The 25,154-nt window shown below is 53.9% G+C and overlaps 1 protein-coding gene across 2 annotated transcripts in view; it reads left to right on the forward strand.

The window, feature by feature from the left end:
• Positions 1-3,558: 3,558 nt before the first annotated feature.
• The window catches only part of Kcnq4 (potassium voltage-gated channel subfamily Q member 4), a 51,628-nt gene continuing 30,032 nt past the window's right edge, over positions 3,559-25,154 (forward strand). Inside the window, exon 1 of one of the 2 annotated variants that reach the window (XM_042675909.1) lies at positions 3,559-4,103. In XM_042675909.1, the coding sequence (XP_042531843.1) occupies positions 3,790-4,103 (314 nt within the window). In that variant the 5' untranslated portion in view covers positions 3,559-3,789. The remainder of the gene's footprint in view (positions 4,104-25,154) is intronic. The other variant, XM_042675918.1, reaches the window with a different exon arrangement.

Below are 25,154 nucleotides of genomic sequence, written 5' to 3' on the forward strand. Positions count from 1 at the left end.
TTGCAACCCAGAGGTCAGGAGCACTACTAGGCAAATCAGTTACTGAGTCTGTCTTCTGAAGTATAGATGGAGGTGTGAACAGCGATACAGACTTGTTGGAATGCTCCAAGAGACAAAGCAGAGAAAGTCTCCTGCAGAAGGGTCAGCATTTAACTCCAGCCTAAGTGATGTCAGCTGCAGGCTTTACTTGTACTTTTCTGCCCAAGTTTGCCCTACTCCTGTCCCCTAGAAGGTTCCTACTTAACATTGTCAGTGGAGACTTCTCCCTCCTTGGGCCTCCACCAATTCTTAGAGCAGTATGAAAATTCAGGGGTGTGTGTGTATGTGTGTGTGTGTGTGTGTGTGTGTGTGTGTGTGTGTGTGTGTGTGTGTGTGTGTGTCTGTCTGTCTGTCTGTCTGTCTGTCTAGGATCTAAGGAGGGAGGGGGAACCAAAGATCTTCCACTTGGATGCTTTCCCTGTTTCTGTGCCACCTTGATTCTGTCAGTAAGAAGGACTCTTGCTCTTAGGTCTGAAAACTGCCCATTTAAAGCACTCTTCCATTCCAGAAGATTCCAAACTCCTGATAACCTATGTCCATAATGAGAGTCAATAACAGGTGTGAACCTGGCCCCAAGGACCAAAGTCCTGGCCATTTCCAGATCTCAAACCTGTCAGGCCTGGGTATCCCACCTCCTGACAAAAGTGAGTTCTAGAAAACAGGCGTTGACCACATCTAGATCTCCTCAGTACCAGCACTGACCCAGTACCAGGTGCCAGCCAGAAGACAAGCCCACTGGCTGTATTTAGGTGAGTCCTGCTCCTCCCTGAGCCCCAACTTTCTCAGCAAATGACTGCTGTCTGTCCCTTAGGGATAGGGCCTGGCACATGGGTGGTACCTGGCAAATGAGAGCACTCTCCCTCCTCCCTTTCCCCTCAATCAATACCTGCTCCATTGATGGATGATGGGTACAGTGACGGATCACAGCCCATCAAAGAGCTGCCCCCTTTCTACTGGGGGGAAAACTGAAGGGCAGAGCTGGAGAGAGATTTGTGCCCAAGGGAGATGAATGAGTCTGGTCACTAGGAAGAAGTATAGGCCTGGGGATGGGGGCAGGGCCAAGAGAACAGGTGGAAGCTTCCCTCCAGCAGAGGCCAGTTGAGAGAGCCTGAGACAGCTGCCTGCTCAGAAAAGTGCCTTAGTCACTAAGGGCTGCCATGAGTCAAGTCCATCCTCCCAGTCATGTCCTGGGAATCCAGATGGGGGCAGGAAAGCCACTGCTAACACTCAGCGGCCACCTGTCCTCTCTGAACGACTTTCTCCTCTGCCTTCTCCACTTTCCCATGGACACACACACCGACTAAACTTTGCTAGGGCCTTCTGGAACTATTTCCCCTTCTTCTCCTGTGGAAGTGTTCCTGGTCTCTTCCATCTGCATAGCAGTAAACCTGTGCCTCCAATGCACTCGCACCTGCACTACAAAGGTGCTTCTCATGGTCTAACTTCTATCCCTCTAGCTGTAACTCATCTCCTTACTCTTCCTGCTGCCTTGGGGTGGGGGATGGTAATCTGAAGTTGGAGTTGGCTAAGATGATTTGAGATCCTCTCCCTGCAGGCCCTACATAAGGAGGGGAAGGGACCTTTGTCATCCCTCAAATGGAAAGAGATGCACTGGGCTCAGAGGTGATGCTGAGCTACAGGATCAGATTTCCCAAGACAGACCCAATTTTAGGTATTCAGGGTGCTGCTGATAAGGGCAACCTGAATTCGAGTTTCTTTTCTTTCTTTTTCTTTTTTGCCATAGAAGAGCTTTCAAAGGGCCCCGCGCCTCTGGTCGCCCTCTTCCTGCCTGGTTTATATCCAGACCAGGGCCTATGACCCCTGGGCTAGGATGGAGTGTGTGGATTGAGTTAAGACTTCGGGAGTCAGTGCTTCACGGGGTAGAGAAGGGAAGGGCCGGGCCATTATAGGAAGAGGATAGCTCAATCCAGACATCCTCTAGGTCCTGGAGTTTCTAGGGGTCTACAAACCTCTTGCTGCCAGCAGAAGATCAGAGTATAACCTGCCTAGAGCACAGGTTTTGGCCCTGAGCACCTCCGGAGCCAAGGAGCAATAGGAGAGATTCAGGTCAGACCTCACAAGGCACCCCAGCTGCGCAGAGAGGAAAACGTCCCTAGCGGGTTGGGGTGAGCCGGCTGCCCCTTGAGCTTGGGGGCCCTCTCTCAGGTGCCTGCAGCCCCTCCCACTCCGCCCACAGCCCTCCTCCCATCCTCCCCCACGGGCACTCAGCAGATCAATGCTGCCTTTGCTGACAGCTGAGTATCGAGCTCGCCTTCCCACCCCCTCCGCCGCCCCTCCCGCCCGCCCTCCCGCTCGCTCCCCGCTGCGTCCCCCGAGATCCTCCCGAAGGAACAGCGAAGAGTTTGCTGCGGAAGCGCTTCGCCCTGGGGCAGGGCCTGCGGGGCGGGGGGCTGGGGGCGGCGGCGGGGCCGAGGCTGGGGTGGCCACAGCTTTAGGCAGGGGAAGAGGGACGGAGCAACAAGAAATCCCAACTGTCACCCCGAGCCGGGCTGGGAGAGCTCTGGAGACAGAGGTCAGACAACTCAGAACTTCCAGCTGGGCGGGGAAGGAGGAGAACGTCTCTGCTTTCTGGGCGAGAGGCTGTGGGTCTTTGGGTCGGGGTTGTTGGGGACTCCCTGAATGCTGGGCCAGCGTCTCTGTCCCAACACCCCATCTGACCTCAGCCTGGTTCCCGGACTGGGCAGGGAGGGTTTCCCACGGGGTGGGCTGTGGGGAAAGCTCTTCTTGAGGGCAGAGTTGCCAGCCGGGCCCCGCCCACTACCCAGAAGGGAAGGGATGGGAGGAAGCAGACACACCTGGGGCCCGGTGCTCCTCGCACACGGATGCATCCGGCCGGTCCTGGGGCACCAAAGCCGGCAGGTGCCTAACGGCACCGCCGCGGCTGCTTCCCGGACCGCTCGCTCCGCCTGGGGCGCACTCGACACACCCGCGGTACACGTTGCACTGGAGGCTCGAGCGGACGGGGACGCCTCCTGACGGCCACCACCAGCCCGCAGCGCAGCCCCGACTTCTCACACCTGGCTTCCCACGCGCGCGCGCGCCATCCCCACCCACGCCGGCGCTGCACACGCAGTAGCCACTCGTGCACCACGCACACCTGAACCCCACCGGACACCGTGTCCCGTGCACGGTGGCGGCCACCACCACCCACGACACGCGGTCCCACCCCTGAGGCCGACGTTCAAGGCCACGGGGCGCCCCCTCCCGCAGTCGTGCACACCGCTTGCACACGCCCAGCCTCGCGGTCCCACGCGCTGTCCCTGCCACGCGGTCCGGCCCGGGCGCTCCCAGCTCCGCCGCCCCGGCGCGCGTCCCCTCCCTCCGCTCGCTCGCTCGCTCGCTCCCTCCCGATTTGGGAAGGCGGCCGCGGGGCGGGCGGGGGCGGGCGGGGGAGGGGCGGGGCGGGGGAGGGTGACATGTGAGCGGCGCGCCGGCGGCAGGTGGAAAGGCGAGCGGCATGGAGCGCGTAATAAGAGAGTTGGAGTCGGAAAGAGCCGCCCCAGTCGCCGGGGAAGCGGGCGGTCAGTACGGGCTCCGGCCGTTCCAAGGCTCCGAGCGCCCGCCCCCGGCCCCGGCGCGGCCCCAGCCCGGCCCCTAGCCCCCGCTGCCCACGAGCGCCCCGGATCGCCCCCACCGATCCCGGGTCCGAGCCATGTGCCGCTGAGCGCCCCGAGCGCGCCCCCGCCCCGGATCCGAGCGGCTTCGCCCCCCCTCCCACCGGCGCCGCCCATGGCCGAGGCCCCCCCGCGCCGCCTCGGCTTGGGCCCCCCGCCCGGGGACGCCCCTCGCGCCGAGCTGGTGGCGCTCACGGCCGTGCAGAGCGAGCAGGGCGAGGCGGGCGGGGGCGGCTCCCCGCGCCGCCACGGCCTCCTGGGCAGCCCCCTGCCGCCGGGCGCGCCCCTCCCTGGGCCGGGCTCCGGCTCGGGCTCCGCCTGCGGCCAGCGCTCGTCCACGGCGCACAAGCGCTACCGCCGCCTGCAGAACTGGGTCTACAACGTGCTGGAGCGGCCCCGCGGCTGGGCCTTCGTCTACCACGTCTTCATGTGAGTTCGCGACCCCGCGCCCCTCCGGGCGCCTCCTGGCGGCCCCAGCGCCTACCGGCCCCCGGGGGATCGCCGCCCCGCCCCGACTCCACCCCCGTCCCCGACCCCACGCACCCCCCCCCCCAGCCCCGCGGCCGACCCTCACCGCCCTCCTGATCGGGCCTCAGGTATCATCCCCTTCCCGACCCTAGCGCCTGGCCTCCCGGTCCTGACCCCACTCCCTTTGCTCTGACCTCCTCCTTCACCGCTTCTACCTAGCTCCCTCCGCGTCCCCAGCCCCTGCGCCTCTCTCCCAGGTACTTGTTCCCTCCACTTGGCAAAGTCTGCGGCCACCGCGTGCGGCTCCCTTTTCCTCTTCCCGACTGTCTCCCTGGGCCCCAGACCCAAAGATGATCTTTTGGGCCTCACACTCTCTGCCACCGTCTTCCCAGCTCTGTAGCTAGGATGGAATCCTGCCTGGACTCCCCTGAGAGTTGCCCCTATCCAGAGACACGCTAAACCCCAGCTCACGACTCTCTTCTGGTTGGAGATGTTTAGGAGTCCTGTTTAGGGACAGTGTGCTGTTTCCAAATTTACAAGTGTCTTTATTAGCCTTGCCTTTTTACCTCCAACTTTTCGGCAAGCAGAAGCAGTGGGCTGCCTTGCCTGTGTTGCCCAGCTCTGCCCTGCAGGCAGGACCCAGTTTGCCTGTCTTTGCTGGCTGGCTATACTAGGCCTGGCTCTGGACATGGGGAAAAAGAAAGAGGAGAGGGGTATGTCTGGAAACATTGACACTGCCAGCCCCTCCTTTCCCTCACCAGGCTTCTACAACTTTCAAAAACACTGACCCCTCTTGGATGTAAAGAGCGAATTTTGGCAGCTAAGAGCTCAGTCTTGAGGGACAGCCTGGCCAGGCCAGGAACATGAGAGGCCCCGTCGATATCAGTTAAAAGGCTGGGCCTGGTGCTGGGACACTGGGAGATGCCTTAGAGACACAATGCGTGACTACTACTCCCTTCTTGTCACCATCAGAGTGGGGTCCTCTGATATTAGGCTCCCTGGGAGACCACCTTGACTGTCCACCTGACTGTCCCCCAGCTCTGACTGGCTGACCCTCTGCCAGGCTGCGTTTCCACCTGTACATGAGTTAGCCTGTCCATGTGCACCTAACTGTTCTTTCTACCGGCCTGTTTCATTCTTTCATGGGCTGGGCTGGTAAGCTGTGTGTCTCTGTGTCCATCTGTCTATCCACCTGTCCATCTAATGGCTAGTCTTCTACCTGTCTTTTGCCACCTGCTTTTAGTCTAGCTGTTTCTCTTTCTGTTGCCTGCTTATTTGCCTCTACCCCCAACCAGGCTCATAGAACTTCAGAGGTGAAGGGAGAAAGATAGTACCTGGAAGGGCAAAGAAAGAGAACTCTCTTGGCCATTGAGTGCCTAGGGGTGGCAGCCTTGACTTTGTTCAGACAGCCAGCAGACTTGGACATGTACAGGATATGAAGTCTGGCTTTGGGTCCAGGTCAACAGTGAGCAGTAGTCCATCTACCAGAGCCCCTTGGAGGCCTGAGATGACCATCTGAATAGTGAAATTCAGTGTTAGGGGTCTAAGGGAGAGGCAAGGGCTGCTCAATGAGAATGGCTGTAAGAGGGCTGGAGGCCCAGCACTTGCTTTGTGTGCTTGAGGCCTTGGGTTCCAGACCCAGCACTCTGCCAAACAAAGAAAAAGAATGATTACATGGCAGCCCCCCTGCTGTCCATGGAGGCTGAGACTTTGACAGGGCATACCTGTGCCCTCCATGAGCTTGGAGGTGATTTTTTTCCCCCCAAGGCATGTCTGGGTCCAGGGAAGAGAAGTCAATCCAGCTGGCTTCCTTAGTCCCCAGATCTGGTCTCCTAGTCCCTTAACAGTTAACTGGAGGTGAAGGACCCAATTCCTAACCCCAACTAGCTCCCGTTGCCACCTTCTAGGGGATGGCCTCTTCTTCCTCTCTAGGAGCTAAATCTGCTGACACCTTTGCCCCACATCCTGCTCTCTCCGGATGCCAGGAATGCCCTGGCCAGGGGCACGGTTGTCCTGACCACTTGTCAGCAGGAACCCAGGGCTAAAGTATCTCTTAGAGCTTTATGGGAGGAAATATGGTGTGAAAATGTCCAGATATTTGGGAATCTCAGGAAACTGCTCATCCATCTCAGAGGTCAAGGGGGCCAAGGAGCTAAGAGCCCCACCAATTGAGTGCTCTGTGATCATGTGTTGCTAGCTGGGCCTCTCTGAGCCTTGCATCTATAGGTGGCCAAAGTGGGCAGGCCTCCATTGTGAGCTGGCTCAGACCAAGGGGGATGGATCTTATTATTGGAGCTGTTGTTGTACCTGTTCTTTTTTTTGGGGGGGGGTCTGGTCATGGGACCTGAACTCTGGGCCTGGGCACTGTCCCCCAGCTCTTCAGCTCAAGGCTAGCACTCTACCACTTGAGCCACAGCGCCACTTCCGGCTTTTTTCTTTTTGCTTATGTGGTGCTGAGGAATCAAACCCAGGGCCTCAGGCATGCAAGGCAAGCGCTCTACCACTGAGCCACCTTCCCAGCCCCTGTACCTATTCTTTTCTTTCTTTCTTTCTTTTTTTGTCAGTCGTGGGACCTGAACTCTGGGGCTGGGCACTGTCTCTCAGCTCTTCATCTCACAGCTAGCACTCTACCACTTGAGCCACAGAACCACTTCTGACTTTTTCTGCTTATGTGGTGCTGAGGAATGGAACCCAGGGCCTCATGCATGCTAGGCAAGCACTCTACCACTGAGCACCTTCCCAGCCCTGGACCTGTTCTTGAGGAGCTCCAGATGTGGGGCTTCTCAGCCATTCACTGCAGCTGCAAGAAGTGCTTCTTGAGCTCCATACATCTCCCTCAAAGGCAAATCAAATGAGGGACATCCAGTGTTAGGACCCCCTTCCCAGAGATGTAGCTTGTGCCAGGAGGGCCCCTAAAGAAGGATCTTTAAGAGAAAATTTAGGAGAGTGGTGGGACACTTCTCTCACACCTGTCAGTTGTACCTATGGGCCCTTCACAGAATCTGCATCTTTTCCAGGCACCTAGGGCTGCGGGAGGGGGGGAAGTGGGGGGGGGGGGAGTGGGCAGAGATAATCCCCAAGTCATCCTCTCCTGCCAGCAGCTGCGCCTCCAGGAAATGAGTAGTGCCAACTCCTGTCTTCTCCTTTTGAACTGTAGATCAAGGGGCCTCTCGATCTCTTCCTGCCTCTTTAGGCCCTTGGTCCTCCTTCCAAGTCCTTTTCCACCCTACCCCACCCCCACCTCTGTGCCCCAGGCCCTGGTGTTTGGCATCCTTCAACCCTTTCCAGATCCTGCCTCTCTGAGTTGTGCTAAGTACCCATCACTACCCATTCTGCTTCCTGAGTCCTTTCAGGGAAGGCTCACCCCCATGTTGCTCCTTCTCGAAGGCCACACTAGCCTCCCTGGAGGCCCAGGGCTGGAAGGGGGTAGTACAGAGTGAAGCCCTTTGGCTCTCTCTGCTTCCCAAACCACTGTGATATGGCTTGCCTGCTGCTCCCAGCCCCCCACCCCCCTCACTGCCCAGCAGACTTTCTCTATGTGAAGGTTTAAGACTCTGTAAACATCCTCTCTCAGCCTTGTCCCTGGGGTCAGAAGCTGTGGGAATGAGGAGGAGAGGAGGTGGCAGCCATTCCTGGGGCCTTCAGACTCCTAATCCCAGACCCCTCTCCTGGAGCCTCCTACCCTGATGACCAACTGGGTTGGAAATCATTCAGGCAAAAGGAACCTGGAATGTTCAGGGGTCTCCACTTGGTTGGTCCTCACCATTTGACAGTTCCATTTGGAGAAAACTAAGGCCCTGGAGACCAAAGTCACGTGGTAAATTGGTGCACGTGGAAAGGACCAGACTGCAAGACTTCTGACTGTCCAGGATCATTCTCTTTGCTCCTTGTGGCCACCCAGCGTGGCCCTGAGAGTTTGATTTGGAATTCCTGACTGCATGCAGCTGTGTGCCAGGCACCATGCTAGTGCTCTTAGCCGCTCTCACGTTCTGCAGCAGCCTCCCCAGCCTCCTCTCTGTCTTACAGATAAGGAAACTGAGTCTGACTTAAAACTGTTCTGAGACTGTCAGGGCTGAAGGTCAAATTCAGCCACAGCTGGTACTCCAACCCCAGGCCCCTAGAGCAGCATCCTAGTGTCATTCATCCCCAGCACCCATGAACTTACTTTTTTTGTTTTTTGTTTTTTTGGTATTTTTTGTTGTTGTTGTTATGGGGCTTGAACTCAGGGCCTGGGCACTATCCCTGAGCTCTTTTGCTCAAGACTAGTGTTCTAACACTTTGAGCCACAGTGCCACTTCTGATTTACTGGTGGTTAAATTGGAGTTAATAGTCTCATGGATTTTCCTGCCCCGGCTGGCTTTGAACTATGATCCTCAGATCTCAGCCTCCTGAGTAGCTGGGATTACAGGTGTGACCCACTGACACCCAGCTTGTACTCACACTTTCTTTTCTTTTCCTGGTACATGCCCTCCTAAACATCCCTTGAACACACCATGGCCTCATGTACATACAGTATCCATCCAAGGAGAAGAAACTAATGCACAGCTTCTCCCACTTTTCCATTCGCTTCATGGCAATCTTGGCCTAGGGCTCCAAGGCAGACCCGAGCACAGATCCAAGCTGGCTCCCGTCCTCCAGTTTTTTCCCTTACCTATCCATGGCTGCAGGCTGACCTGAGACTGTTGTGTGTAGAGGAGGGTTGCAGGGAGGGAGACCTCCTTGCAGCATTACAACTATGGAAGAGCAGGATGGCTGGCCTTCTATAAGCTTGCACCCCTTTCCTTTCAGCTTTTTGTGGTCTTCCTTGTAGTGATGGCTATCTAGAAAGGGGTCCAGCTCCTCAAAGCTCACACGTAGCCAGGTAGTAACCAAGACCTCTGCCTCCCAGACCAGGCCTTCCCTCCTGCAGCCTTCTTCATCCTAACCATCAGGGAAGACTGAACTTTGTGTTGGGCTTGGGCAGCTGTCTGAGTGTGACCCACATTCCTTGTCTGCTGTTTTTGAGCCCCCGACCTTTCATTTGTTCTTTGTAAAGAGTGGAAGCGTAGAGAAACCATCTCGTTTCTAAATCACCTGCCTCCCTCTCCTTCTGCTCGCTCAGCTCCCCTTTTCTTCTTCCTTCTTGTGGTCCCCTTTGGGGTCAGGTTAGACCTCTCATCGTCTGCCTACCCCTCCCCAGTTCTATAGTGAATTCCTTCTACTCATTGAGGAAGCCCTGCTGGAAGTCTGACTTCAATCCCAGGCGAAATATGGGAGCCAGGAGTGCTTCAGGAGGTGATTATTCTTGGGCAGATGGCAGCACTTTGAGCGGGTGATTAATTTAAGGTTCTCTGAGCCATCAAAGTTGCTCGAGCTGCCTGGGAACAGGCTGGGGAGGCATTACAGCCTGGGCCTGGCCCGAAGAAGTGGGCAGTGGCCTGAGATTTTTCTCACCCCTCATCCTTTGGCCCATCCACCCCCTCCCCAGCCTCCTCTTTGCATCTAGTGGCTGGGGCTCAGCAGGGAATTCTGTCTGAGTGTCATTCCCAGGAGCAGTACCCTGTGCTGGAATTGAGGGGCCTAGGGAGATTAAGGGGGGCTTTGTATATCCTCAGAGCTGTTCCACAGGAAGTGGGGACCACAGGTACATGACTCCCCACCTCCACTGAGCCTCTTGCATTCTCTCACTTTACCCTCACAGCCATTGTGTCTGTGAGTCCATCATCATCCTCATTTCATCCCAGAGGAGAGGGAGGCTGGGAGAGCGGATGGCACCCAGGGCCTTGGGATGTGCATGGACTAGGGTCTTCCTTCACTCTACAATTGTAGTCAATGAACAGCAACACTGGGCCAGGCTTGAGGTGTCGGAGTCCTTTCGAGGAGGCTGGCCAGCCTGTAGGCCCGCCGGGCTCCATTGTCTCCCACAACCGTGGCTCCCAATGTCTGTGTGGACTTAAGTGTGCTGTGTGCCACAGGGAGCAGCTATTTGGCTCTAGGGTTGTGGTGCTCAGAGCGGTAGCTGGAGTCCGTGGGAGGGGAGGGAAATGCCCTTCTCTTCCAAGCAGGTCTCTGGAATGAGGGAAGAGTCCAAATGTGTTTTTACTCTTTCTGAAGGTAGCATCCCCCATTCCATCTTTATCCTGAGCCTCAGCATCCTCCTCTGTAAAATGGGTTGAAGACACTCAGTGTTGCCTACACAGAGAAGAATGGAGGAGGGAGAGGAGCTTCCGTCTTAGGACCTAGGATTTGAAGGGGGGAGGTGCTTATGTTCTAGAAGAGAAGGGAGCCTAGGAGCCCGCTTGCCCAAAGGGAAGTTGCAGGCTGGAGGAGGGTACTGATTGGGGCTCAAGTCTCCATAGAGACTCTCAGGACTCCTGGTTCTCTGGGTAACTATGGCCAGGGCAAGATCTTTGTGCCCTGGGGATTGGCACCTGGAAGGTGTTGGTAGGAGAGGCAGCCCCGGACAAGAGACTGGGAATCTGTGGGCAGTGCCCAAGGGAGGAAGGAAAAGGAGCAGGGAGATCAGGGGTTCCACTCCCTTCTCTCCCACCTAGAGTAGGTAGAGCAGGGAGCTGGAGGGAAATCTTGGGGTCCACTCTTCTGGTTTCTCAAACACCTAAGCCAAGTGAGTAGGACTGGGGGAGGCTTGCTAAAGGTTAATGGAGCAGAGGAGCTGGAGGTCAAACAGCAGGAGGAACTGCCCGATAAATAGGAGGGAGTCTCTGAAGTACTCTTTTTTTTTTTCTTTTCTCTTTCATTCTTTTTTTCTTTTGCTATTCTTGGGGCTTGAACTCAGGGCCTCGGTACTGTCCCTGAGCTTTGGTTGCTCAGCGCTAGCACTCTACCACTTGAGCTACAGTGGCACTTCTGGTTTTTCCTGTTTATGTGGTACTGAGGAATCTAACACAGCTCCCAGCCCTGAGGTACTCTTTTTAAGACTGTATACCCCCATCCAGAAAGACTAGACAAGGTTTAATTGTCCTCATCAAGCCCAAGATTGGAATTCTTCTACAGCACGGGAAAAATTGAGGACAACGTTGGAAAGGGGATCAGATGGGGACCTGCTGGGAATTGGGGTCACAGGCTGCATCTTCACCCTTCTGGGGAGCCTCAGGCTTGTCCTGGTCACCGTCTTTGGGTTTATTTTTTGCTGGGCTCTGGCTGTCGGCGGAGGGGAGGGGTGAAAAGTGAGCAGAGGGTTAGGTAGTGATGGTGGGAGAAGGATCAGCCTTGTCAGCACAATCTGGATACCTCTGCTCCTGCCTCAAGACTAGCATCCTCCGCGGAGGGACCAGCCCCGGTACAATGGGAATCTGGTCCCTGGGAACTGCCTCCCCTGCGGATAGGACCAACAGGTCAGATCCAGAACAGGCCTTGCTACCCTTGCCCATCTTGTTACCCACCAGCAGAGCTGGAGCCCACAGAGCTCCAACAGATCCACAACTTTGTTGTATAGATGGGGAAACTGAGGCTAGGAGAAGGGACCTAATTGCCTGAGGATACAGCTCAGTGGAAGGGAATTGTTGGAAAGTAGTGCGGGAAGAAGGCTGCCTCCCAGGAGCTCCCATCCTCAGGGAAGGGAGAAGCCTCTGAGTCCATTCCCCTTGTCTCCTTCCAACCTTGGGATTGGTGGCAGCTTGGTGGGAGACACTGGGATGGGGAACAGAGGGTGGAGTCATGTCCAGCAGGGGACCGAGGTACAACCTGGGGTAGGAGAAGGCTGAGCCCCTCCCATGCCTTTTATGTTGTGTTTTGTTTTTCCCAGTGATGGAGGTGGAGCCCAGGGTTTTACACGTGCTAGGCAAATGTGTTACCACCAAGCCACACCCTCAGCCTCTCCCCTGGGTTTCTTTTTTTAAAAGTGAGACAAGGTAGCTCAGGATGTGAGGGTAGCTCAGGATGACCTCCATCTCTCCATCTCAATCCTCCAGCCTTAGCCGCCTCAAGTGCTGCAACTACAGGCATGCACCACCAAGCCCACTGCTTTTTATCTTGACACATAGGCTTCCTCCTTGCCTCTTGAGTTCCTCCAGTCCCTCTGCTTCTTCACTCTGCCTTTGAGTATTGCAGTCTTGTTTGGGGTCCTCCCCCCTGTATAGCTTCATGGGTGATCTCCCGTGACGTCAAGGGATACCTCCTTGGGAATGGCCTTTCCCTCTTTCCCCAGTTTCATCCCTGACCTTCCTGCGAGGTACACATCCCCTGCGCATCTCACTCGCAGCTCGTCCCACCAAACCCCCCACCCTACTCCCAGTGTCCAAATCATAAAGCCCTCCTCCCAGGCACTCTCTGCTTCTTCCCCCGGAAATGACCTGCAGAACCCCCAACTGTTCTGTTTATTGCTCCCTGGGCTTTTTTTTTTTCCCCTTGCTTTATTTCCCTCCCCTATTCTGTCTACCATGGCCTCTGACTAACTCCTATACATCCTTCAAAGCCCAGTTCTTCAAAGGACCATTGCTTCTTTGACCCACCCTGGGAGTCAGCTGGGGGAGTCATTCAATACCCTCAGAGCTCAGTTTCTCTCACCCTCAGGTACTCTTGGTTCTTGCCAATTGGGTGATGAGATCAGAGTGTGTAGGCTGTGAGCCCTGAGCAGGGCATGGGGTTAGAAATGAGTGGATGTAGATGGGCGAGGAAATAAAGGTGGTCTTGGGGCCTGGTCATGAGGAGGAGAAAGGTTTTGCCAACTGGAGACAAGTAGAGAAAGCACTCAGTCCTGTCTTCAGTAAGCCTTGGTGGTTCTTTTCCTTGTGCATGTCCCAGATGGCTGGAACAGCTAGAGTGAAGGCTTGGAGGTGGGGCTCTTGAGTTCTGCTGTCTGCAGTCTGAGATGCCAAGGACCCGAGGGCCAGGTCTTGATCACTGAGCTATAGAGACGGCCTTATCCTAAGGACCGTGTGGAGCTAGAGGCCCAGGAGAGGAACCACTGATCTGTTCCTGAGTGAGCACTGGCAAACCCCAGGCCAGCTGATTCTTCTCATCCCTGTTACATGGCTGACCCTGCTATTGTTCTAGTTCTATAGACAAGAGAAGGGAAATCAGGCACACCAAATTGCACAGCTTATTTGTGGCAGAGGCAGGATTTGAAACTATGACGCTGACTTCCAAGGCCAGATTTTCAAATGGTTTGTTTAACACATCAGCAGACCCAAGGTGGTTTTCCGTGGCCTAAGGCAAAATCCAAGGAAATAAGGACAACTTGGTGACTTTTTCATGAAGCTAAATTTATTCCATTTAAAGGAGTGAGATTATGTCCTTTCTTTTATAAAAACGATGGACTGAGAATTTTTTTAAATGCCCTTACTTGGCAAAATAAAAACTTGACAACCTTATGAAGTTCCCAAAGTGTTTTGGGCAGCATCCTACCTCCTCCAGCTGATCGGTGGGGCCAGCAAAGGAGGAGTCTGGGGAGCAGATGGAGAGAGGAATTAGGGGAACAGAGGAGCCTCAGGCCCTGCTCTCCAGGACCAGCCCAGGGCTCTTGCCCAAAATTGGACTGGGCCAGCCAGACTCAGTAGCAGTGTACTCAGAGTTGCCAGGTTGGATTTGGCTCCTGCCTTTGTTTTCTAGAGACTGTGTGATACCAGGCAGGTGACTGAACCTCTCTGAGGCACCAGCTTCCTTCCACATAGTATGACAATACCATCTCCAGCTCCCCACCTCACAGAGCTCACAAAGTAATCTGAAGAATGGCGTGTTGCGTTTAAAAAATATTTTTATCTTCCCATCCCGGGCATTCACTTTCCTTGGGGGGCTGGGCTCCTGTCCTCCCTCACCTGCACTGAGTTGAGCCCTGTGGAAAAGACAGTGAAGAGGCAGGTGGGTCCTATAATAGCAGGTTGGCCCGACTGGCAGTTCTTTCCCTCAGGATCCCCGGATGGCAGCTCAGAGATGTACCAGCTGAGGCCCAGGGAACCATGGGAAAATAATGTCCTCACACGAGCCAGGCTCAGAGTCCTCAACATAGCGCTTGGCATAAGATGCTTGGTCTGACTGGTAGCACGTATGTTAAGTGCTTTTCACAGAGAACTGAGTCCCGCAGGAACCCTAAGAGGTAGGGATTGGTGTTGACTAGAAAAATACACAGTGACGATGGCCTCAAGCTAAGCACACACCCTTTCCACCCAGGCATAAGTGGCAGCAGGTGCTCAGGGCCTGAGCTCTCTGGGCTCAGTGCACACAGCAGAGTGCCAGCAGAGCCTGCGTGTGCAGGGTCCCTGGCTGTGCTCAGCGACTGCAGGGCTACAGTGGACCTGGGCGCCCACAGTGCACTGCAGGCCAGGCCTTGCTGGACAGTGGCCAGCAGTCATTCCTTGCCCTAAGGCTCAGCTTCCCCAGTGCTCTGGCTCCCAGTAACAATAAAGATACTAATAGTGGGTGTTTATTGAGCATGCATGGCCTGCCGGGTGCTGCTCCGAGAACTTTTCTCTGTCTCATGTGGTCCCCTCCACAGTTCTGTGATGCAGGCCCATTTTTTGGATGAGGAGGCTGAGGCACAAAGAGGTTAGATAAGCAACCCACCTGGATTCAAACCCCAGAGATCTGGCTCTAGAGGCAAGGATCTTTTTTAAGTCCAAGATCCTGCTCTTACCCACCTCCACATGGGGACTCACTCCCTCTCCTTTGGAAAGCTTCCCTTGCAGTCCCTCAGGGGAGGTGGGTGCTGGGGACAGAGCAGTGAATCAGACCCTCCCCCCGTCCCTGGGGGGCTGGGCTCCCAGGATAACAGTTATTAAGTGCCATTGTTCCTGAGCTGTACAATTCTGCAGGAGCACAGATTGGCCAAGACCAGCCATCAATGAAGGTTTCTCAGAGGAAGAGGCTTACATTGAGATACACAAGGCAAATGGGAGTGAGAGCCAGCGAGGAAAAGAGGAGCAAGAAACAAGGTTCCCCGGGAGAGGGACTAGCGCAGGTGAAGATTCAGAAGGCCCAGGGTGGCATTCTCAAGGGACAGCAAGAAAAGAGTGGGAGCCCTGAAGAGGCCAGAGGTGACCAAAGAAGAGGCTGGATCTGCTAAGGGGCAGGCTGGGGAGAGCACCAGGCTGATGAGTAGCAACTTCCTGGAGAAGGTGACAGGAACTGAACATGGCCATGACAAGCAGGTTCCTGTTTAAAACCTCCTTTCTGGGACTGGCTAGGATAAAAGTAAAGGGAGACTTCTGACAGGGACCCCTTGAGTGTGCCAATTCACATGGCCTCCTCATTTTCTGCCTCCTTGCAGGGCCCAAGACTCCTGAGTGCCTGCTCCACAGCTACCCACGAACCCTGCCCAGGTCCTGCCTGCCCCAAGCTGGCCTAGAGCCCTAGGACTTTGCCTGTAGGGAAAATTACACAGTGTATGCAAACCTTGGCCTGGGGCAGGCATATGCTGAGCTGGGGGTGCTGTGGAAGCAAGGAGGGTGAGGGAAGCCCCAAGTGTGTCTGATCAGGTCCTGAGAATATGAGGTGTGTGGTTGGGGGGGGTATCTCTAGAACAGTGGCTTAGAAGAGGACTGGCTGAGATGATGGTGGGGAGTCTGGAGAGGGGAACCCAGGCAGCTCTGCTCTTCCAACAGGACCCAGCTCTTGTATTTTCCTGATGGGAAAACTGAGGCTCCAAACTGGGCAGGGACTACACTCAGATCAGATGGAGTCCAGGCTCAGTCCAAGAGGCTTACTTGTCCACAAGTGATAGAAAACAACCACCTTTCTGTGGAGTCTCACTGAGACTGGCCTGGGCTCAAATGCCTTCTGGGTGGTCCCCAGCAGGTTCCTTAACCTCCTGGAGCCTTAGACTCTGAGTCTAAAATGCTATCTTTTACTGGGAAGGAGGTCCCATCTCTTACTTGCTGCTCTACAAATCACTTTAAAGTATACCTGGCCCCTTGTAAGCATTCATCTTTCATGCTTAACAAGTCCTACTGAGTTCTCCAGTCAGCCCTGGAGGAGATAGTATTGTATTGAGGCTCAGAGAAGAATGACTTGCCCAAGGTCATTGGGCTGAGATGGGGCTAGAGCCCAAGGCTCTGTCTGCCCAGGACCTCTGATAGACACAGCACATAGAGCCAATCAGCTGGCATCCCAAGAAAGACCCATGAAGTAGGTAGGCAGAGCCGTGGGTATGAATGGTAGACTTGGCTGGCCCCCACTGGCTGGCACTCAGCTTGTACGAATCCTGTGTCCCATGCTTGGAGCCTGGTATAGCTGCTACCCTTGGTTTGCCTTGCCTGTGGCATGAAGGCATTTGCTAGACTTTCCCATGATTGGGTCTCGCCATCTAATGCCCAGTACATGACAGGCATGAGATGGGCCTGGTCTGGGGAGAGGTATTTGTATTCTCTTGTTCTAGGGGCTACAGCCCTCCCTCTGTCTTGGCCAGGGCCGTGGGAGAGGTTTGTCCCTGCCCCATGCCCAGTGGCCCAAGCTCAGATGCTGGCACACATCCAAATTTCTGCTTGGGGCCTTCTCTTCCCTTCTCATACTCCCCATCCTCCCACCATTTGGGCAGATCTAGGACTTGTGGGGCAAATGGCTGGGCATTTAGGACTGAAAGAGTTTCAGTGCTGGCCAGCCTTTGAGGCTGAAGGATTTGGGAAATGCCTAGGGTTGTGTTTAGGGCAGACAATTGTAGGGCCTATGTTGGGGCAGACAATTGGTTAGGGTACAGAGTTGGAGTGTTTGGGGCTAATCCTGGGCCACCCTTTCCTGGAGAAATTTGGCTACAAGTCAGGGAGGCAAATGTGTGGGCCATGCCCCCCCCTTGCTGGGGCAGTAAACACAGCTGTCGCCTGGGAGATAGGCCCAAACATCCCGGCCCCCCACTGTTATTTATACCAGGACTCTCTCTCTCTCCTTCTCTGGCCTGGGCTGGCTGTTCAATCCACCCTGAGCTGGGTGATCTGAGTTGAGGGTCCAGCTCCACTGTCAAACCTATGGTGACTGGGCATTACCACCTTGGAGGAACTGTCGCATTGGAGACCCTGTGTAGCTCCTGGAAGCTAAAGTCCAGAAGGGAGACAAGAGTGTCAGGGATCATACCCTGGGTTTGCTGAAGCTCGCTGCATGATTGTGGTCACAGCAGCCTGGTAACCTTGGCTTCCCCACGTTTGGCCAGACAAGGGAATGGTTTGTCCAGACTACAGCATTTTGACCTGTTTTAAGCAGAAGATATAGTTGTCAAAAATGAAACCTGACATAAAACCATGGACACATTACAGAATGGATCAAAACAGTGCTCTTCTCCCATCTAGAGTGGGGGTCCAGAATTCTGGCCACTCAGCCTATTTGTCCTTGCATACCTGGAGCCTATAGGTCGTCCTCAGTTCTTGCTCTTGAACACATTCCAAGTAATCCTGGATTTCAGAGCCACTGGTATGTGAACCCAAGGAGAGGCAGCTGATTTACAGTGTAGAAGGAACCTGGCCCAGCTCCACAGGAACCTGCCCATGCTCGCTCTCAGTGAGATAGGCTCAATGTGGGAAGAGAATGGAGGTATACTGTGGGCTGAAGATCAGAGGGCATCAGGACCTGGCTGTCCTCTCTCTGCCAGATTCCAGCATAGGACTCCAAGGAGCCCCCAAACTTAAATTCAAACATGGTTTTCCAGATCATTATGAAGGTGTATGTGTCAGGATGGATAGAATGTGTTTTATTTAATAGCAGGTTAGCTTGGTTTAAACCTTACAGTATATAGATTTCCATTTGTACTTTCTCCTCCCCCCCAGCATTAGGTGAGTGCTTGCATCAGCCCTCTCTCTCCCTTTCCCTCAGGCTTCACAGGACCCAGCAGAAGTCACAGGTCACTGAGGCTCAAGTGCTTGGCAACCTGGGTCTTCCTGTTCGCTTTCTGGGCATTCCTGGTCAGTCTGAGCATCCACTTGGGCCAGTCAGACTGGCCCTGCTGTAGAGGAAGGGTCTCCAGGAAGAGGTAGCATGGAAGCAGGCAGAGGAAGGAACAGCCCCCAGCACAGACTGTCAGAAAAGAAAGTGACAAAGGCCAGGGGCTAGAGCAAGTCTTTCCAAAACAGAACAGGGTTCTTGTTGTGGAAGAGGGTTTCAAGGAGAGGAGAGAGCACAAAAGTCTTCATGGTGCAATGGGTGCCAGAGGCTTATGCCCGTAATCTAAGGTACTCAGGAGGCTGAGATCTGAGGATCACAGTTCCAAGCCAGCCCAGGCAGGAAAGTCTGTGAAGTTAACCATCAAAAGCTGGAAGTGGAGCTGTGGTTCAAGTGGTAGAGTGTTGGCCTTGATCAAAAAAGCTAAAGGACAGTGTCTAGGCCCTGAATTCAAGCCTGTAATAGTACCAGCACACACATACACTCACAAAAAGTCTCTAAGGTGGAAATGGGCCAGCCACAGGGAAGTAGAGTGTGTCTGATGTTTGGTTTGTGGACAGCCTCTGTCACTGTCTAAGGAGCTTGGTTTTCATTGCTGAACTGAAGCCGTAATAGGATTGTCAGTGAGGGAGGGGCACTAGACTGGAGTGGGGCTGAGGGCTGGACTACTGGTGGTCGCTGGGGCAGGAGAATGGGGCTGAGTTCTAGAGAGGTCAGGATTCCTAAGCTGGAAAGCTGGGTGGGGGTGGGGGTGGCTAGGAAAAAGGAGTGATCTTTACTCTGCCTTCTGGGACCATGCTGAAGTTCTCCTCTGTCTCTCTACTTGTCTCCTCCTACTTGTCTCCTCCTCCAACTACCTTGGGCACCTCATGTTAACCCCTACCCCCAAAGTCAACCCTTTCACACAAGGGAATGACACACTGCTCCTGCTCTTTTTTTTTTTTTTTTTTTTTTGGCCAGTCCTGGGGCTTGAACTCAGGGTCCAAGCACTGTCCCTGAGCTTCTTTTACTCAAGGCTAGCCCTCTACCACTTGAGCCACAGTGCTACTTCTGGCTTTTTTTGTGTGTATGTGGTACTGATGAATTGAACCCAGGGCTTCATGCATGCGAGACAAGCACTCTACCACTGAGCCACCTTCCAGCCCCCAGTCGTGCTCTTTCATACATTTATTCACTCAGTAAGCACTCACTTAGAACCTCCATCCTTGCCAGTTTGTTTCAGGTTGGAGAAAGAACACTGAGCAACCAAAAGTCTCTGTATCCACAGAGCTTGTGTTATGTGGAAAGGACCTGAAACTATCTTGTGTCCAGCCCCTGGCTCTCTCTGTCTGTTCCTGGGACCTTGGGTGCCTGGAAGCAGGGACCCTGCTCATTACTACTTACTGGCACCTGCCTCTCAGGACATAGAGCAAACAACTAAGACAGGACCATGCTTTCTATACCAGGGACCTGGTTCAAGGGGTCAGGACCCAGTTCTTTGCACTCATTGTTGTGGAACTTTGAGCTCCTTACAAGGACCTTTCCGGTCTCAGTTTCTTTTATCCATCAATCAGGGCCTGCTTTAGGAGGGGAATGCAAAGCATGAACCCCATTAGTGGGCAGCTCACTTGGCTATGGTAATAGGTAGTGGAATGCCAAGGATTCAGCATCATTAACAACACAATTAATAGTTACTATTGTGTTGGGCCACCAGCCAACTTCATGTATTTTCGGTTTCTTCCTCTCATGCCTGCTCAGCTTGGTGGGTGTATGGGAAGGTTGTGTGTGTGTGTGTGTGTGTGTGTGTGTGTGTGTGTGTCTTTTTCTCCCCATTTTCCAGATGAGGATACTGAGTCCCAGTACAGTGAAATGACTTCATTTCTTAAGGTCACACGGGAAACGATCTGACACTGGGAGCCCTCAAGGATGGTGCTCTGAGGTGCTGCCTGGCACCTGCCCCTCCTGGGCGCTCGGCCCGGGAGTGGAAACCCAGCCCTGGCACCCCTCCCCCACTTCGTCCCCTCGGGAACTGGCACCACCCGGAGCCTGGCACTGGGTCCTGGGACTCTAGCCTGGGTAGTGCCAGGGACCGGATCCGGTCAGGACTCGACTCAGGAGCTTGGAGCTGTGGGGTACTGGGGTGCCCAGCGCGCCCCCCCCCATCCGGCCTTGTACGGTGGACGGTCCGGGTGTTTCGTTCTCCCTCTTCGTCCCAGGTCTCGGGGACGCCACGGCACCTTCACACTTTCCGCTTGGCCCGCTGCTCGCCTTTCAGGCCGCCGTGTTTTCAATTGTTAATTTGGAAACGGAAAAAGAAGCCGGTGGGGCGGGGAGGAAACCCGAGACCTCGCCGTCCTCGCCCCTCGCGCGCCTGGGCCTGGCGTCCCCGAAGCCCCGCCCACGCCCCGCCCACAGCAGTGGCCACGCCCCCTACAGCTCTCACGCCCACGCCCTGACCGCGGGGGGCCGGAAGCTGGACTCAACCTCTGCGGTAGAGAAAGGGTCTCCTGTAACCGACAGGGGCAGAGGACCCCTGGAGGGGGGGAGGAGTCCCCAGGAGCCCCTCCCTCTTCCCCCGCCTGCTGTCAGCCTCCTTGTCCCGGGGTGAACCCAAGCTTGTCAGACCCCTGCCTCCACAGAGCCTTGATCCCAGAGAGCATTGATCCCGTCAGACAGACTAAGGAACTGAGTCTCGAGAGGAATAGTTGACTCGGCCAAGGTCCCACAGCCAAGGCAGAGTTGCGTCAAGCCTTGCTCTGACGGTGATCCGTTCAGGGTATACCTTCCTCAGAAAAAGAGGGAGCATCAGGACCAGATACTGTAGGATTTGTCCCCTTCTCGTGATCTGCACGGTTTCTGTGGTTAATGGGCTATTGCAAGTTCTGTTTTGGTCTAGCCTACCTCCTTTTTTCCGTATCATTCTTCAACTGTGGGAGAGTTCTGTAGACAGAAGAAAGTCCCATCTAGACTTCCCATGCAAATGAAATGTAAAAGGCCCTCTCCAGAGACTCCACAACATTCAAGTACTCCCCCCTCCCCGGACTAACAGCTTCAGAAGTTACCCAGGATGTCACTTCCCATTCGGGAAGCCTGAGTGAGACCCCATTCTCAGCGGAACCAGCCAGAAGTAGGTCCCTCCGACCCCCTTCCTCCACCCTTCTGCAGAGAAGTACACCAAGACTGCTTCCCAACTCTTCGGTAGACTGGCAACAGAGCTGGGTCCTCTAGGGCTAGAGGACCTGTCGCCCTAGATTCCCAGCTCTTTTCTATTCCCTAATACTTACTTCTCTCTCAGAGCCACCAGGCAGGCTTCTGCCTTTTAGAGGACTTGGTCTGCTGGGACTGCAAGCTGGGCAACTTGAAGGGCTGTTTCCTAACCCAAGGCTGCAGCCAGCCTTTCTCAGCTTGCAGGGCTCCATTGGGTTTAGTCTGGCTGGTTCTGGGTTTGAGATTCTCACCAGGTGCCTGGCCCTCAGCAGCTGTAACCAACTACCCTAGGTGTGACCTGTATGTTTGCATGCTGCTTTGCTTATTGGTAGCAAAGGCATTGCAACTCTCCTCCCCCACCCCCTTATGCCCGCAAACCTCCCACTGGGTGGGGTTCTCAGTGGCTGAGTGTGCAGAACTCCTTGGCTGGGCTCAGTCTTGGCGCCTGAGCTCCCTTGGGGGCTCTGCCCTCCCCAAAGCTCCTGTTCCACCCTGTCAGCTCTTGGGGCTCTCTGTTCTGGGAGTACTGAAAACCAAGTGGCAGGACTAAGCTCTCCCTCCTTCCCCTCTCCCCCTGGCACAAGTCTGCTGATTCAGAGAACAGAAACCTCCTTAGAGGTGACTCTGACCCCCACCAGGCTCAAGTAGCTAGGGAACTAGGAAATACTCAGAGCCAGTGCCACCCTGGCACATGCAGGAAGGGCAGGAATAGGGCCATTCTTGGTCCCAGGATAAGATTTTTGGAAGTAAGGGTAGACACCATAAAAGAGGAGAAATCAAAAGAATAGCTATTATCAACTGCATGAGCCAGGCCCCTCTCTGGGACTCAGTTTTCCTATCTATAAGCCAGAGGATTAATGGATCTCTGAAGGATCTTTCAGTGCCAAAATATAGCCAGTATCTGATCACATCTTGCCACCTCCACTTCCCCTTGAAGCAAGTTGCAGGCATATCTTGCAAGGATTATACCATTAGCTTCCCAACTAGAGGTGTGGCAAATTCCCCCCTCCCCAAGTTGGTCCTCTCCCTGCAGCCTGGGGATCTTTTGCGTGCATAAATGAGATCCTGCTGTTCCTGCTCACAGTTCCTTAGCTTGTCTTACCTGGAGTACAAGCCCAAATCCACTGCCGTCAGCAGAGGTCTACTTCTGCTGGCACTGTCTCTGCCCTCCTTTCCTCCCAGGCTCCCCTTGTCTGCTCTGCTTGGGAACTATTCCTTCCTAGTGGTGGAGTTTGAATGGAGGGTCTCATGTGATACACTGCTGAGCCATGCCTACAGCCAAGGGACAACTCCTTTCTTGAGTGTTCTGAAACACACTAGGCACCCTCTCAGTTTTGTTTTGTTTTTTTCTTTCTTTCTGGTCCTGGGGCTTGAACTCAGGGCTTGGGCACTGTCCCTAAGCTTCTTTTGCTCAAGGCTAGCGCTCTACCACTTAAACCACAGTGCCACTTTGGCTTTTCCTGTTTTATGTGGTACTGAGGAATCAAACCCAGGGCTTCATGCATGCTAGGCAAGCACTCTACCACTGAGCCACCTTCCCAGCCCATTCTTCCAGCTTTCTTGCATAGTTTATTGGAGATAAGAGTCTCACTGACTTTCCTGCCCCAGCTGGCTTCAAATCATGATCTTAAGATCCCAGCCTCCTGATAAAGATGACAGACGTGTGTCCAGCTCACTCAGTTCTTTTGTTCTGGCTTTTCCTTCTCAAAGCTGCTTCCTTGGCCCACTTGTTCCTGCACCAGTATTCCATGTCTCCCTTTCCCAGTTAATTTTTTTTTTCCTATCAGCATCTGACAACTTGAACCTTTACTCCTTTATTATTGATCCCACCCCCTAAGAATGTAAGCTTCCTGAAGGCAGGGTCTCCTGTATCTTTTTTTTTTTGGTCCGGTCGTGGGGCCTGAACTCTGGGCCTGGGCGCTGTCCCTCAGCTCTTCAGCTCAAGGCTAGCGCTCTACCACTTGAGCCACAGCGCCACTTCCGGCTTTTTTCTTTTTGCTTATGTGGTGCTAAAGAATCGAACCCAGGGCCTTGAGCATGCAAGGCAAGCGCTCTACCACTGAGCCACCTTCCCAGCCCCTCCTGTATCTTTATTCCTGGCCCACAATGAGTGCTCAGTCAGTGGTTAATGATGATTGAATAAATGAATGAATGAGTACTCCGGGGCTATGGGCTGTGTGGAGTCCTCAGAATCTTTCCTATATCAGGAAAGTTTGAGGTATGGAAGTAAGAGGGGGGCAGTACGGCATTCTGAAGAAGGGGTGATACCAAGTGTGGGGTATGTTCTCTCTCAATAAACACCCAGCATCCATGCGTGCCAGACACAGGGTGTGCAGCGTGAAAGGACATGACCTCCGGGTCTTTGGAAGGCAGTAACCGAAATTACTCCATCTGGAGGTGAGTAAGTGGAGTTTTGGGAAAGTAACAGCAGAAGGTGAAGCCTAACAGAGAAGACAAAGATAGGACCAGGAACAAAAGGTAAGGAAGGAAAATAAAAGCTCTGTCGGTTGTGGTGGGGGCAGAATTATGCTAATGGAGTATCCAGTGCCAGCTAGTCACTTGGGAGCAGAGAATAAAGTGGCCTGGTGGGTAGGGTCTTCCTTGTAACCATGCTAAGGAGCTTGGATCTGAGTTTGCAAGTTGATGATTTCATGCTTGATGAAAAAAGCAAAGCTCTTCATTCAAACAAAATCTTAGGCCAAACCCAGCATGTAGAATTAGGCCGCCTGACTGTAGGTGGAGTTGCTTTACGGAACCAGTAGAAGGTTTCCGCTGACCATCGTCTTTCAGTTTCATAAATCATGACTGCCTATATTCTAGTCCTTAGTTCCCCTTCATTTTGATCATCTTTGTCTTAGGAGGATCACAGCTCCCCAGTAGAGAAGTCAGTGCTGCCTGGCCAGCCCCCAATGAATGGACATCTGTGCGTCCTCCTTCTTCTATCCCTAGCTTGTGTAGACATCTCCCTCAGCTCACTTAGCTGGTGCGGTAGGTAATGTGGCTGGCCTGGCAGAAGGAAGCAGAGAGGACAATTCAGAGGCTTTGGGGATGGTTCAGGTGGGAGAGGATAAGGCTACTTACCATATTAGTCTGTTTTCTGTTACCTGAGATCAAGTATTTTATAAAGTGGAGTTTTGTTTTTTGTTTTTTTTTTTTGTGGCAGAGGAGAGGAACAAACTCAGGGCCTTGCACTTGCTATGCAAGTGCTCTTCCACTTAGCTAAATCCTCATCCCCCCTCGTGTGTGTGTGTGTTCATAGTTCTAGAGGCTCATAGGCTGTTACCAGCATTGACTCAGCTTTGGTGAAGGCCTCAATCCTGGCAGCCTGTGAGACCTGAAGCCAAAGACTGGAGCTAAAGCCTTCTGAGATCACACCTGAAATGACCCCCTACTCCCCCAGGCTGTACCTCTTAAAGATCCTGTCACTTCCTAATGGCCCTTCACTAAGGACCAAGCTCCCAACCCACAGAATCTTGGAGGATAAATCACATTCAAACGATAGTACTCATCAAATGTCATGTCTAGAAAACTCTGCCTCTCATGTCCTGTGGGTATCAGGCCATTTGAACTAACTCTAGAAAGACTGGTATGTGGAGGTGTAGAGGAAAGTAGATTCTGTCACAGAGGTTTTGTATCAAGAGATAAGCACATTTGGGGGTCACAGAATAGAGACCAGGAGATGATCTCCTGCCAACTTATTTTGTATGGCTCCTAGTTCCATCCCAAGAAAGAATCTGATTGGCTCAGCAGAACCTGAAGGCGGATCCTTCTTGCCTCAAACTCCCACCCTGGATTGACCAGTAGCAGATAGAAGAGGGGTATGGAGCCATTCACAGGCTACTACTCTGGGCTGTACAGCTTGTATACCACAAAGGAGATCCAGTGGCACTAAAATCTAGCCTTTGCTCAGAGGTGGGACAGTCCCCAGCAAGGAATGCTGTTTCTTTTTTTGTTGTTTTATTTTTGAGCCAGTGCTGGGGCTTGACCTCAGGGCCTAAGTGCTAACCCTTAGCTTGTTCTCTCAAGGCC

The sequence above is a fragment of the Dipodomys spectabilis genome, unplaced genomic scaffold (assembly GCF_019054845.1).
Source record: "Dipodomys spectabilis isolate Male_0828 unplaced genomic scaffold, ASM1905484v1 ptg000002l, whole genome shotgun sequence".
Lineage (NCBI taxonomy): Eukaryota > Metazoa > Chordata > Mammalia > Rodentia > Heteromyidae > Dipodomys > Dipodomys spectabilis.